The sequence below is a fragment of the Oncorhynchus masou genome, chromosome 3 (assembly GCF_036934945.1).
Source record: "Oncorhynchus masou masou isolate Uvic2021 chromosome 3, UVic_Omas_1.1, whole genome shotgun sequence".
In the NCBI taxonomy this organism is placed as follows: domain Eukaryota; kingdom Metazoa; phylum Chordata; class Actinopteri; order Salmoniformes; family Salmonidae; genus Oncorhynchus; species Oncorhynchus masou.
The window spans coordinates 25,500,543-25,516,222 of NC_088214.1; the positions used below are offsets into that span (position 1 = coordinate 25,500,543).

A 15,680-nucleotide genomic window follows, 5' to 3' on the forward strand; every position below is an offset into this window, starting at 1 on the left:
TGGAAGAAGCAAGTCCACTTGAATTGGGGGTTATACCTTCTGGTTGGAAACGTGCAGTAATACCTTTTGTAATGCCTGGAAAGGACCCTTCATGTGCTGATAGTTATAGACCAATAGCACTTGTGTAAACTGATAGAAAATATGACAGTCAATAGATTGTCATATTTCCTGGAACATAGAGGTTTATTGAGTCAATGTCAAAGTGGATTATGTAAAGATAGATCTACTTTGGGTGCATTAGTAAAGGTGAGCAATGAAGTTGAAAAAACTCTGGTCATGAAGTAAGTAATGGCTACTGTCTTTTTTGACATTGAAAAGGCCTATGACACGATGTGGAGAGAAGGCCTATTGATTAAGATGGAAAGACTTGGTATTGGTGGGAGATTATATAACTGGGTTTTGGCCTTCTTATTTAATCGCTCTTTTCAAGTTAAAATTGTATCCATTTTTTCTGATGACTATGGAGTTGACAATGGTATACCTCAAGGCAGTGCTATCAGTCCTATTTTGTTCAACATTATGATTAAAGATGTGTTTTCGAATGTAGGTAGGGTTATTGGGACTACACTATATGCTGATGATTGAGCTATTTGAAAGAGGGGAAGGAATGTCTCTCATGTGATCAAATCTATTCAACAAGCTATAGTGGATGTAGAAACATGATTGACTGGGGTTTTAAATTGTCGGTGGTGAAGTTTTGTATGTTATTCTCGAATAAAAAAGTTGCTGATAATATACAGTTGTTTCTGTATGGCTAGCCTATGGGGAGGGTTTCTAAGAACAAATATTTGGGTCTAGGGTTCAATGAGTGATATACATAGAAAGATCATATCATAAATGTTGAAACAGAGTCTAAGAAGGTGGTCAATCTTATGCCCTCAGTCTCTGGTTATGAATTGGGTGCTGACAGACAATCGTTGATGGATATTTATAGCGCTCTTATCAGGACTACAATTGATTATGGGTGTATAGTTTATGGAACAGCGACAAAGACGGCTTCAGAAGCAGGACAGAATCCAGTATATAGCTTTAAGGATATGTATTGGTGCATTTAAATCAACATATGTATGTGCCTTACTTGTGGAGTCAGATGAGATGCCTATGGATATACGGCGTCAAAAAAATGTCATTCACTTATTGGGTTTAAAGGCTGTGAGGTTGAGCATCCCACTGCTACTGTTCTAGATGACTGTTGGGAATATACTAGTAGACAAGGCAGTGGTTTTGGTTGGACAGTTGGAAAGCGGACGATGAGAGTGTTTTGAGGGAGTTGGAGGTTGGCCCTTCTGTGGTAATAGGGGGTGATCCTCCATGGTTACTACCATATCCTGTTGTTGATCTAACCTTGGTAGAGAAAAGGAAAGATTGGTCAGAAGTCAGTGATAAAGGAAAACTAGTTTACAATTACATTAGTAGAAGTTTTTATGCTTTTTTACTGCTTTTCACAGATGGACCCAAGGACACAGATAGTGGGCACACATGAGCAGGCGTTTACGGTCCTGAATTTGATATGCATATACTGTATGTAGATGGCTAACAGATGAACTGTCAGTATACTCAGTTGAACTGTTGCCGATAATAGTTGCCCTCCAGTGGTTGGAGGATGTACAACCTGTTAGAATGATAGTATACTCAGATTCTCTGACTGTACTGAATAGTTTATAATCTGGTAAATCTAATAGAAGTGACCTTCTATTGGCGGTATTCATATTATTATGGAGAATTGAGAGAATGGGTGTAGTAGTGAGATTCTGCTAGATCCCAGCACATTTGGGTGTGGAAGGGAATTCAATTGTAGACCAGTTAGCTGAAAGAGCTTTGAAACAAGATATAATTGATATGAATGTTCCACTGGGTAGAGATGAGGCCAAATGTAAGATCAGAGATATTTTGATAGATGTGTGACAGAAGAGATGGGACTGAGCACAAGGCTGGCATTTATAGGCCCTCCAAAGAAAGGTCGGTGGACAAAAATTCAAAGGTCAGATTAGGAACAACGAGGTGGTGTTTGCTCGATTGCACTTAGAACATTGTACATTGAACTCATTACATTTGGTTGTCAAGAATGTGAATGGTTTATGTCTGGAGTGTGTGGTCGATGAAATGGTGGAGCAGGTGTTGTTATATTGGGGTTCCTGAGTGGCACAGCGATATAAGGCACTGCATCTCAGTGCTAGAGGTGCCACTACAGACCCTGGCTCAATTCCAGGCTGTATCACAAACAGCCATAATAGGGAGCAGCATAGGGCGGTGCACAATTGGCCCAGTGTCATCTGGGTTAGGGTTTGGCCGGGGTAGGATGTCACTGTAAATAAGAATGTGTTATTAACTGACTTGCCTAGTTAAAACATTGTTGAAGAGAGGGAAAGATTGAATTGTTGGGTCATTGAGCTTGGGGGGGTTTGGAAGGGATTTTCAAATCAAATTTTATTTGTCACATGCGCCGAATACCTTACAAGCCCTTTACCAACAATGCAGTTTTAAGAAGATACCCCCCCCAAAAAGTAAGTGATAGGAATAACAAATAATTAAAGAGCAGCAGAAAATAACAATAGCAGGGCTGTATTCAGGGAATACCCATACAGAGTCAATGTCAATGTGCGGGGGCACCGGTATTGAGGTAATATGTACATGTGGGTAGAGTTATTAAGTGACTATGCATAGTTAATAACAGAGAGTAGCATCAGCGTTCCAGGGGTGGAGTGGGTGGGGGGGCAATGTAAATAGTCTGGGTAGCCATTTGATTAGCTGTACAGGAGTCTTATGACTTGGGGAAGTTTTTCCAATTTCTAGGGCCTTCCTCTGACACCGCCGGGTATAGTGGTCCTGGATGGCAGGAAGCTTGGCCCCGGTGATTTACTGGGATGTGCGCACTACTCTTTATAGTGCCTTGCGGTCGGAGGCCGAGCAGTTGCCATACCAGGCAGTGATGCAATCCATCAGGATGCTCTCGATGGTGCAGCTGTAAAATGTTTTGAGGATCTGAGGACCCATGCCAAATCTTTTCAGTCTCCTGAGGGGGAATAGGTTTTGTCATACCCTCTTCACGACTGTCTTGGTGTGCTTGGACCATGTTAGTTTGATGGTGATGTGGACGCCAAGGAACTTGAAGGTCTCAACCTGCTCCACTGCAGCCCCGTCGATGAGAATGGGGGCGTGATTGGTCCTCCTTTTCCTGTAGTCCACAATCATCTCCTTTGTCTTGATCACGTTGAGGGAGAGGTTGTTGTCCTTGCACCACACGGTCAGGTCTCTGACCTCCTCCCTATAGGCTGTCACATCGTTGACGGTGATCAGGCCTACAAATATTGTGTCATCAGCAAACTTTATGATGGTGTTGGAGTCGGGCCTGGCCGTGCAGTCATGAGTGAACAGGGAGTACAGGAGGGAGCTGAGCACGCACCCCTGAGGGGCCCCCGTGTTGTGGATCAGCGTGGCGGATGTGTTGTTACCTACCCTTACCACCTGGGGGTGGCCAGGATCCAGTTGCAGAGGGAGGTGTTTAGTCCCAGGGTCCTTAGCTTCTTTGCCCGCTTTGAGGCCGACGTGATTAAAACATTTAAATATGTTAACCCTCGCAAGGCTGCCGGCCCAGACGGCATTCCTAGGCACGTCTTCAGAGCATTCAATCACTCCCTATCCCAGTCTGTTGTCACCACTTGCTTTAAGATGGCCACCATTGTTCCTGTACCCAAGAAGGCAAAGATAACAGAACTAAATGACTACCGCCCTATAGCACTCACTTCTGTCATCATGAAGTGCTTTGAGAGACTAGCAAGGATCATGTCACCTCCACCTTACCGGCCACCCTAGACACACTTCAGTTTGCATGCTGCTCCAACAGGTCCACAGGCGATGCAATCGCCATCACACTGCACACTACACTATCCCATCTGGACAAGAGGAATAACTATGTAAGAATGCTGTTCATTGACTACAACTCAGCATTCAACACCATAGTACCCTCCAAGATCATCATCAAGCTGGAGACCGTGGGTCTCAACCCTGTCCTGTGCAATTGGGTCCTGGCCTTTCTGACGGGCTGCCCCCAGGTGGTGAAGGTAGGAAACAACATCTCCACTTCGCTGACCCTCAACACTGGGGCCCCACAAGTGTGCATGCTCAGCCCCCTCCTGTACTCCCTGTTCACCCCCGACTGCGTAGCTATGCACGCCTCCAACTCAATCATCAAGTTTGCAGACGACACAACAATAGTGGGCTTGTGGTGAAGAAGGCTCAACAGTGCCTTTTCATCCTCAAGAGGCTGAAAAAATGTGGCTTGTCACCCAAAACCTTGACAAATTGAGAGCATCCTGTCGGGCTGTATCACAGCATCTCCGGGGACAAACTACCTGCCCTCCATGACACCTACAGCACCCGATATCACAGGAAAGCCAAAAAGATCATCAAGGACAACAACCACCTGAGCAACTGCCTGTTCACACAGCTACCATTCAGAAGGCGAGGTCAGTATAGGTGCCTCGAAGCTGGGACCGAGAGACTGAAAAACAGCTTCTATTTCAAGGCCATCAGACTGCTAAACAGGTATCACTAACTTAGAGAGGCTGCTGCCTACATTGAGACCCACTGACCACTTTAATAAATGGATCACTAGTCACTTTAAACAACGGCACTTTAAATAATGGCACTTTAATAATGTTTACATATCTTACATGACTCATATCATATGCACAGTTGAAGTCGTAAGTTTACATACACTTAGGTTGGAGTCATTAAAACTCGTTTTTCAACCACTCCATAAATTTCTTATAGTTTTGGCAAGTCGGTTAGGACATCTACTTTGTGCATGACGCAAGTCATTTTTCCAACAATTGTTCACAGAGAGATTATTTATTTTAATTTTGTATTTTTTTTTTACCCCGTTTTCTCCCCAATTTCGTGGTATCCAATTGTTTAGTAGCTACTATCTTGTCTCATCGCTACAACTCCCGTACGGGCTCGGTAGAGACAAAGGTTGAAAGTCATGCGTCCACCGATACACAACCCAACCAAGCCGCACTGCTTCTTAACACAGCGCGCATCCAACCCGGAAGCCAGCCGCACCAATGTGTCGGAGGAAACACCGTGCACCTGGCAACCTTGGTTAGCGTGCACTGTGCCCGGCCCGCCACAGGAGTCGCTGGTGCGATGAGACAAGGATATCCCTACCAGCCAACCCTCCCTAACCCGGACGACGCTAGGCCAATTGTGCGTCGCCCCACGGACCTCCCGGTCAAGGCAGAGCCTTGGCACAAACCCAGAGTCTCTGGTGGCACAGCTGGTGCTGCAGTACAGTGCCCGTAATCACTGCGCCACCCGGGAGGCTCACAGACAGATTATTTAACTCATAATTCACTGTATCACAATTCCAGTGGGTCAGAAGTTTACATACACTAAGTTGACTGTGCCTTTAAACAGCTTGGAAATGATGTCATGGCTTTAGAAGCTTCTGATAGGCTAATTGACATCATTTGAGTCAATTGGAAGTGTACCTGTGGATGTATTTCAAGGCCTACCTTCAAACTCAGTGCCTCTTTGCTTGACAGCATGGGGAAATCTAAAGAAATCAGCCATGACCTTAGAAAAAATTGTAGACCTCCACAAGTCTGGTTCATCCTTGGGAGCAATTTCCAAACGCCTAAAGATACCACGTTCATCTGTTGAAACAATAGTACGCAAGTATAAACACCATGGGACCACGTAGGCGTCATACCGCCCAGGAAGGAGATGTGTTCTGTCTCCTAGAGATGAATGTACCTTGGTGTGAAAAGTGCAAATCAATCCCAGAACAACCGCAAAGGACCTTGTGAAGATGCTGGAGGAAACATGTACAAAAGTATCTATATCCACAGTCTAACGAGTCCTATATCGACATAACCTGACAGGCCGCTCAGCAAGGAAGGAGCCACTGCTCCAAAATCGGCATAAATAAGCCAGACTATGGTTTGCAACTGCACATGGGGACAAAGATCATACGTTTTGGAGAAATGTCCTCTGGTCTGATGAAACAAAAATAGAACTGTTTGGCCATAACGACCATCGTTATGTTTGGAGGAAAAAGTGGGAGGCTTGCAAGCCATAGAACACCATCCCAACCATGAAGCACGGGAGTGGCAGCATCATCCTGCAGGAGGCAGCAAAGCACCCCAAAAGTTAAAGCTTGGTCACAAATGGGTCTTCCAAATGGACAATGACCCCAAGCCTACTTCCAAAGTTGTGGCAAAATGGCTTAAAGACAACATAGTCAAGGTATTGGAGTGGCCATCACAAAGCACTGACCTCAATCCCATAGACAATTTGTGGGCAGAACTGAAAAAGCATGTGCGAGCAATGAGGCCAACAAACCTGACTCAGTTACACCAGCTCTGACAGGAGGAATGGGCCAAAATTCACCCAACTTATTGTGGGATGCTTGTGGAAGACTACCCAAAACGTTTGACCCAAGTTAAACAATTTAAAAGCAATGCTACCAAATACTAATTGAGTGTATGTAAACTTCTGACCCACTGGGAATGTGATGAAAGAAAATCTGAAATAAATCATTCTCTCTACTATTATTCTGACATTTCACATTCTTAAAATAAAGTGGTGATCCTAACTGACCTAAGACATTTTTTTTACGAGGATTAAATGTCAGGAATTGTGAAAATCTGAGTTTAAATGTATGTGACTAAGGTATATGTACATTTCTGACTTCAACTGTATGTACTCTATTTTACACCATCTATTGCCCCTTGCCAATGCCGCTCGGCCATCGCTCATCCATATATTTATATGTAGATATTCTCATTCACCCCTTTAGATTTGTGTGTTTTAGGTAGTTGTTGGGGATTTGCAGTCAATTAATAGCATTCTCCTTTTGTCCAGGTGTGAAAGGGCAGTGTGGAGTGCAATAGAGATTGAATCATCTATGGATCTGCTGGTGTGGTATGTAAACTGGAGTGGGTCTAGGGTTTCTGTGACAATGGTGTTGATGTGAGCCATGACCAGCCTTTCAAAGCATTTCATGGCTACAGACGTGAGTGCTACGGGTCGGGTTGTCATTTCGGCAGGCTACCTTAGTGTTCTTGGGTACATGGACTATGGTGGTCTGCTTGAAACATGTTGGTATTACAGACTCAGACAGGGAGAGGTTGAAAATGTCAGTGAAGACATTTGCCAGTTGGTCAGCGTATGCTGACCTGGTTATCCGTCTTGCTCTGCCGCCTTGTGAATGTTGACCTGTTTGAAGGTCTTACTCACATTGGCTGTGGAGAGCGTTATCACACAGTCATCCGGAACAGCTGATACTCTCATGCATGTTTAAGTGTTACTTGCTTCGAAGAGAGCATAGAAGTTATTTAGCTCGTTTGGTAGGCTCGTGTCACTGGGCAGCTCTTGGCTGTGCTTCCCTTCAAATCAAATCAAATCAAATTTTATTTGTCACATACACATGGTTAGCAGATGTTAATGCGAGTGTAGCGAAATGCTTGTGCTTCTAGTTCCGACAATGCAGTAATAACCAACAAGTAATCTAACTAACAATTCCTAAACTACTGTCTTATACACAGTGTAAGGGGATAAAGAATATGTACATAAGGATATATGAATGAGTGATGGTACAGAGCAGCATAGGCAAGATACAGTAGATGGTATCGAGTACAGTATATACATATGAGATGAGTATGTAGTCTGTAATAGTTTGCAAGCCCTGCCACATCCTGCTTGAGTGTCAGAGCCGGTGGGGATGGGAGAGCATCTATTAGAAGTTAGTAGGGCTCTTTTTTATTTTCTCAGAAGTATTGAGTTAGGTAGGATTTAGAAATGTTGTAAACTGTGATTGAACCCACACTCCAGTACAGTAGGTGGCGGCATGCACTTTTAAAGTTGGTTTGCGGACCGCCATATGTCATGATATATGATAGAAGTAGAAAACCTCACATAATTTCACGACGCAGCCATTTGAAACAACGCCAGTTTCGTGAGGAGGAGCAAGCTAACGTTAGTTATTAGCCAGCCTTTCGTTAACGAAGCTACCTAACTTACATATTCGCATTTATTGGAGACCCTCCGACAATAAACCACCAAGATGTTCAACAGAATGACCAGCCTTTGGATGGGTGATGTATGTTCGCTCTGTTTGAATAATTTTGCAGTAACGTTACTGGTAACAAACGTTTTAGCACAGACTGTTGTTTTAGCTAGCTAATTTAGCAACGTAATTTACTAACGTTAGTTAGCTAACGTTAGATACCGCACAACTTTTTGGGAGACAACGGTAATGTGTATGGTGTTATTTTAAAAACAGGATTAGAAATACAGTCAATGGTGTATTCGCAGTGTTTACTTCTCTAAAGTAACGTTAACGTTCCCGACAGTTTGGTTAACGTTTGCTTAACGTTATTACTATGGCAGCGCCTTGTAATATTCTATTAGTTGTTAGTTACTACTAGCACCTAATAACTGCTACTTCTGGGTGGCTGAAATGTGGGTTAACATTTGTTGTATGTAATTCTTTGGTCACATTAGCACTTTGGCTAGCTAGGTAGGTCTATCACTTCAGTATTCTCTCTACATTAATCTCAATTTCCTGGCTTGAGTTTGTACATTTCATGGATATGAATGGGATATTTTAAGCAATTAGACCTGAGGTGTGGTATTTGGCCAATATAACGTTACCACGGCTAAGGGCTGTTCATAGTCACAACGCAGCTCTGGAGTGCCTGGGCATAGCCCTTAGCCGTGATATATTGGCAATCTATCACAAACTCATGAGGTGCCTGTGGCATATTGGCTATATACCACTCCTCCTCAGGCCGTATTGCTTAAATATACCATGGCTTTCAGCCAATCAGCATTCAGGGCTTGAACCACCTGGTTTATAATTGCAATGGGTATGACAAAACATCTCATTTTACATCTCTAATTATGTTGCTAACCAGTTTTATAATAGCAATAAGTGACCTCAGAGGTTTGTGCTATATAGCCAATATACCACTGCTAAGCACTGTGTCCATGCATTCTGCTTTGCGCAAGAGAACAGCCCTTAGCCGTGGTATATTGGCCAAATTCCCCCCCCCCCCTGGCCTTATTGCTTAAGTGTATATCCTACAGACAACTACTCAATCTTTTTTTATTTTCTTTATAGCTGGACCCATACATGGATGAGAATTTCATCAAACAGGCCTTCAGCACTATGGGCGAGACGGCGTATGGTGTTAAGATCATTACCCACAGAGTAACGGGGTATGTTAATCACAGACGTGTTTAATGTAGTGAGTGATATCATGTTTAGCTAGCTCTCAAACCCTTCTCTCCATGGGGTTTTCAGCCTGGAAGTTGACAAAACAAAAAGGAGAATAGACGAGGTACCACTGTTACGCAGTTACAGCAAACAGGCATGCTTTTCACAACAAGAAGGCACCAGAGCCTGCAATGCTATCAGGTTCCCACAAGATAACAAGCCTGTGAAGAGCATGAGTTGTGAGTAACATTTGCCAGCTTGAACTAGCTAGCATATGAACTCAGTAGCACATCTACTAGCACAGAGTAGATCCTCCATATGATGTCAAAAAAGTTTGATGTGGGTAGTTCTGAAGATATCCTCAAATAGGTTAATGAATATAACCAGACCACACTGTTACTTTGGTTATTAAAAAATCATGTTTCCTACTCTTTAACATTTGGAGCAAGTGTAATGAAAGTCCCCCGGGAAGATGCCTTAATCAGTAGGCGCTAATGGTAGTTAGCATATATGAATGGGCTAGTGTGTAGCATTTGTTTCCGTCTTTGAAAGTAGGCCACTGACCAGTTTGTAATACACACTGTGGCTTGATCTATGTACAATGCCAATACATGCCCAAATGTGCATCTGTCACTGATCAAAATACAATCTAATTGGACCCTATCAGCTACAAAGTCAAACCTAAAACATTACTTGTTCTAGAACCACCTGGTGTAATTCCAGTGAAGTACTTAGTTACCACAACGCTGTGAATTGATACTGAAATTCCAAAATACAGTATTTGTGGGATATTATTACCCTACATTGGGTTTTTTCTGTCCTGTTTCTAATATGTGGGTGTATCATGTTGTCACTAATACAATCTCTCTACAGAGGATCGGCAGGCTATTGCTTTGTGGAAATGGCAGACGAAGCCAGCGTTGACCGATGCGTTCACAGACTGAATGGGAAGCTTGTTCCTGGATCAAACCCGGTGAGCACTCATTATATGATTGACATTTCTAATATTCGTAGTTCATTTAAACAACTTACTGATGTATTAGTGGACAACCACCCTCTCGTTTTAGTTTGATGCTTTTTGCACAATGTGTTGTGGATAGCGGAGCTTCACTATCATTGGCCCCCACCTTAATTTGAGGTTGATGGAATATAATATCTCAAATTTACATGACAGCCAAGTTACTGAGCTCCGTTTTCTTCCTGATGGTGGTGGTTGAGGCTGTTTGTAAATTTACTTTGTTTGAAGCTGGTGAATAAACTCTGTTAGGAACTAACTGACGAATGGGATAAAGCCTGTACTGGGTGGTGGAGGTATGTAAACCAAATAAAATGTCCTTTTCTAATATACTCTTTATTTTCTAGCAATATGTCCTTACTACACGCATTTGTCTTTGAAGGTTCTTGATTGCTTGTTCTTTCTTCCTGTTTAGCCCAGAAAGTTTAAGTTAAACTATGCAACTTATGGGAAACGGCCAGAAGCTGGGTAAGCCTGTTGAACTTTCTTCCTCATTTTGAGGCATTCTTCTGTTGTTGGAACCTGCTGTAGTGTGTTTATTATGTACACTGCTCTGTGAAATTTTCCACCTACAGAAAAAGTGATTGTAACAAAAGAAACCGCAAGATGCATTGATGTTGGTAACTTAGTACACCTTGGTTATCTCTCTTGCTCTCTGTCCCTCTCATGGCTCTGCTCAGCCTGGAATTTTCAGTCTTTGTTGGAGATCTGTCTTCAGAGGTGGATGACTACCAGCTCCATCAGTTCTTCCTGAAGAAGTACCCTTCCTGCAAAGGAGGGAAAGTCGTCTCTGATCAGTATGGTAACTCCAGGTATGAGCGCTGAACAGACAGTCATGTTATTTGGTGATGCTGGTAATGCACCACCTGATTTGAACACAATTTGATTATTTCTGCTTCAGATGGATTTATCTGACATTTCATTACATTTAAAATCCTTGTAAAATCGCATGACATTTTTAACAATATTTGTTTAATTGGATTGTGTGGAGACATCTGTGTCTTGCGTATCTTCACCGCTGGTATATTTTCCCCAAAATACTGGAAAAGGTTTGTTTCTGACATTTATGCTAAAACTATTGTTTTCCCCATATAGGGTAAGCAAGAGCAACTCACAATTGAAGTGATGCTACTTCATATTAAAAGTAAAACAACAAGTTTCAGTTCTACCATACCATTTTTGTTTTGTAATTAATTACCTGTTTGATAAGCATGATAAGGTGAGCCCGGAGAGAATGTGTGCTCAGGGTTTTAGTGTTGTGCTTTGTCTCGCAGAGGTTATGGTTTCATCAAGTTTGGGGATGAGAACGAACAGAAGAAAGCCATCGATGAGTGTCAGAACGCCACAGGCCTGGGGACGAAACCAATCAGGATCAGCATAGCTGTGAACAAGAGGTATGGTTCTATTACTGTGGAAATCATTTGATTAGTTTGATTAGTGTCATGCCGGTCACTCTTTGTTGTCCTCCTAACTTGACATCCGCTGAACCTAACATAATTTTCCCCCCATGTTTCCTTGCTTTTTAGCCATAAAATGAACAGCTATAACAACCAGAACCACAACTCCTACCACAACAATTACCAACAGCCGTACTATCAACAACCCAACCAGAACTACTACCCTCATTGGGGCTATGACCAGTACAACAGCTATAACTATGGTGGCTATGGTCCCTATGGAGGGTACCCTGCTCCAGGCCCCCATGGGATGATGGGACCCCCACCTCCCATTGGCATGCCCCCCATGCCCACAGACATGCAGACCTCCTCTGAGGTAAGGCTTCCTGACAAGCTCCTGGGATCTTCCCCTCATAATTTCCCCCGTACCTTATCCCTTAATGTAATGATATGTCAAAAAATGATTGCTAACAGTCATCTTCAACGGTTCACAATGATTAATTTCAGTTGCCTTGTTCTTCCCATTAGCAAACACAGGAGTCCACAGATGAGCCTGAAGAAGAGGCAGCAGAAGGTAAGTCCTCACTATCCTATTATATGTACAAAAGATGGTTTTAAGTTTTATTACATTTACATTTAAGTCATTTAGCAGACGCTCTTATCCAGAGCGACTTACAAATTTTATCTCACGGTATCAACTTTTCTGTGCGTTCAAGGTTTATTTTTAGTCTATGGCTCATGGAAACTGCAGACACGGTGATCTGATTGGCCTGTGGTAGGCCTATAGGTGTACTTGATTTGTCTTCCTGGTCTGCCGGATAGGCTGCGTTCTACTTTCAGTCACATGAAATTATTAAAAATGGGATCACTTTGCTTTCCTGGCGCTAGGGCTGAAGAATCAAGTGCACTTACCACCATATATCTCACACACTACCGTTCGAAAGTTTGGGTCACTTAGAAATGTCCTTGTTTTTGAAAGAAAAGCACATAATCGTTTGTAGTGCTTTTCCTGAAAAGCCTATTTGAAATCGGACACTTTGGTGGGATTAACAACGAGAATAGTTTTAAAATGATAGACACGTATGTTTTAGGAATTGTAATTATGAGATTTCTGTGGTTTGAATTTGGCGCCCTCTATTTTCACTGGTAGTTGTCCTATCGATCCCGGTATCGGGATTGCAGCCATAACAGGTTGACCTGTCCCGGAGTCGCCTCTTCCGTGACGTTGAGACTGGTGTTTTGCGGGTACTATTTAATGAAGCTGCCAGTTGAGGACTTGTGAGGTGTCTTTCAAAAACTAGACCCTCTAATGTACTTGTCTTCTTGCTCAGTTGTGCACCGGGGATGGACTAAAAATCTGCTTTTCTTTCAAAACAAGGACATTTCTAAGTGACCCCAAACTTTTGAATGGTAGTGTATGGATCATCTTTCTTTTTTACAGTCATTTTTGGTGATTGACAAGGAATGCCTTGAAGAGCACTGCTGTGACTGTTGGCTTATTTACTTTTTTTTTTTTTTTTCTGCCAGACCCCAACCCTCAGCTGGATGTGGATGCACTGAACACAGAATACATGGAGAGGAGCGAGGAGCTCTACGATTCTCTCATGAACTGTCACTGGCAGCCACTGGATACCATCACGTCAGAAATCCCGCCTTTTTCCACTTCCTGATCTGTTTCAACTTGTCCTCTGAGTTTAGTATGAAATTAATCTTCTATAAAAGGGTGAAGTCGTGCAGAAAATGTTTTTTTTTTTTTTAAATCACCAGTAGACACACAGCATGTTTCTTCACTACTGCCTTTTCCATTTGTATATATTGTTCACATCCTTCCCATTTTTTATTTTATGGAAGTAATGTTGTTTTTCGGTGTGCACTAAACTTTCCTTCTAAATTATAGCTAAGTCTTTCTGGCAGTGCGTTTGTTTGGTTCAGAAACTGCATTTTTTTTATTTGATTAAATGAAGTAATCAATGGTCGTCATCTCCCAGACATGATTTGTTTGTATTCATTTTCAGGAAGAAAGAACATTTTAGTTGTGACTAGTTTTTATTTTTTGCAGATTAACTTCAATTTAAGCTTGTATTTCAACAGTTTAAGCACATGTAAAAGGTGTGATGCAACTTTTAAAAAAAGATTGTATTATACAGCAAGTGGTCTGCCATTTCCTGGTTGCTAAAATTCTAATTGCTTGTTTTGTCAAACTGAAATTAAGCAAACTATGTATAGTGTAGAGAATCATTGAACCCCCCCCCAACTGCTGTGAAATATATTTTCAATAACCAAAAATATTGTGTTTGAAGCTAATGTACCTAAAGTAAAAGTTGTAGACCTAAATGTGAAGCATCTACACATTAGGCTTGCTTTAAATGAGTGAAGGCTCTAACTCACATTTCTATGTGAATTTGGTCGTGACACGCAAAAAAGTAACTCACTTGCTATTGGTCATACACATTTAGCAGATGGTATTGTGGGTATAGCGAAATGCTTGTGTTCCTAGCTCCAACAGTGCAGTAGATACCTTATTCATTCTCATGATATACATTTTGTTTTAGACTTGTAATTCATTTTAGCTTTTTTTGTGCCTGGAGCTTTTGGAATAATTCTATTAAAGCTGACTGGGGGGTGGGACAGGACTTTGAAGTTGTTTGGTATGTATTATCCAATTACGTGACACCGACCATTTGTGCTTATGCAAAGTTTAGCGCACGTTCATTTAGTCTGGTTTTCAGAACCACAATTGAACTTCTTACATTACTTGCACTGTCAGATGCATATGTTCAAAAATAGACAGCCTTATGTAATCAGTGCTCTATGTTCAGGTCTGAAAGACAGCCAACCAATTTTATGAAGCCTTTCCTTAATAAAACTGCTTGTAGACAAGTTCATAAATGTCTTCAAGTACAATAAGTGGATAACTGACAGTTTAAAAAGGTCTTGAAATTCTGTTAATATGGTTTAATTAGCTCTATTTCATGAAAAGGACAAACAAATCATTATGCCTACACATTTTTTACGAGGTGTGTATTGCTCCAACCATTTCTCCCCCTCTTTCACTCAGGCCAAACCCTCTCCTTTCTTGGTTAAGAGTCCAGGTCAATACCACCTGGGTCTACGGTGGTACCAGTCCTGATATAGGGCCCTCTAGCTGAGACTCCTCAGGGCCCCTCTTAGGATTTGTGTGTGGAACGGTGAGAAGCAAGAACACCCAGAGGCCCAGCAGGATGACAAAGAACAAGAAGAGCCGCCGCAATGGGGTCCCGAAGGCCCACACAGAATCGGGTAGGGCCTGAGAACAGCCTCCTTGGCCAACAGTAGGCAGCAGAGACACCGCAAGAAGATGTCATCGGAGACCTCATAGCCTTTTCCCGTATACAACTGCTTGCTTCCTCTTGTAGTAGGGCTGGACATCTACAGCACGGAAGGACTCGTAGCAGCTCCCTGTAGAGTTCTCAAGGACATTAAGGAGCTTCCGGAACCCCGCCCACAGCCGAGAGAGGTGTCGCAGAAAGAGGGATCTGTACACTGAGGAGAGGAGGCCAACAAAGATGCAGGTCCGTCCCCAGCCTGAGCGCAAGAATGCTCTGAATTATGAACAAATAGCAAAATTATTTGAATGTGGTTTTAATTCAGCTCTAGATGCTGATTGGCATAGAATATGTGGATGCAAACAGCCTGGAAGTACCTGAGGAAAAGGCCTTGAAACCAATAAGGCAATTATGTATTATTTGAGCCCATCTTAATTCTCACCTGTGAAGAAAATTAGTCCCTTTGGCGAAGATGCTGTGTTTGGAAACCCTCATGCTCAGGGCGGGTCCAAACACAATCAGACATGACGACAACAGGTGAAATTCTAACTTCCCATGAGTCCGACGGCCACCAGGAAGTTATTGAGAAACATCTCAACTTACAATCTGGCCTCAACTGAGACCGGAAATAAGCCTCTATCTCTTCCACTGGGTACAAAATAACCCCCTATAGTTGATTTGTGTATCCAATGATCCTGTAGGTAATTTCGGTATTGTTTACTATGCTAGTGGGAGTGACC

The 15,680-nt window shown here is 42.5% G+C and overlaps 1 protein-coding gene and 1 pseudogene across 2 annotated transcripts; one reads left to right on the forward strand and one right to left on the reverse strand.

Moving 5' to 3' along the window:
- Nucleotides 1-7,924: 7,924 nt before the first annotated feature.
- Nucleotides 7,925-13,622, forward strand: LOC135513349 (tRNA selenocysteine 1-associated protein 1-like). 2 transcript variants are annotated; one of them, XM_064936280.1, is made up of 9 exons: nucleotides 7,925-8,104; nucleotides 9,128-9,225; nucleotides 10,097-10,196; nucleotides 10,654-10,706; nucleotides 10,919-11,050; nucleotides 11,513-11,632; nucleotides 11,765-12,011; nucleotides 12,164-12,209; nucleotides 13,163-13,622. In XM_064936280.1, exons 1-9 carry the CDS (start codon nucleotides 8,069-8,071, stop codon nucleotides 13,303-13,305), a joined length of 975 nt encoding a protein of 324 aa, XP_064792352.1. In that variant the 5' UTR covers nucleotides 7,925-8,068; the 3' UTR covers nucleotides 13,306-13,622. The 2 variants fall into 2 exon arrangements, with proteins under 2 accessions (XP_064792352.1, XP_064792360.1); XM_064936288.1 differs by lacking the exons at nucleotides 7,925-8,104; nucleotides 9,128-9,225 and adding an exon at nucleotides 9,325-9,462.
- Nucleotides 13,623-14,689: 1,067 nt separating this feature from the next.
- Nucleotides 14,690-15,435, reverse strand: LOC135506981 (fat storage-inducing transmembrane protein 1-like; annotated as a pseudogene).
- Between the last annotated feature and the right edge of the window lie 245 nt (nucleotides 15,436-15,680).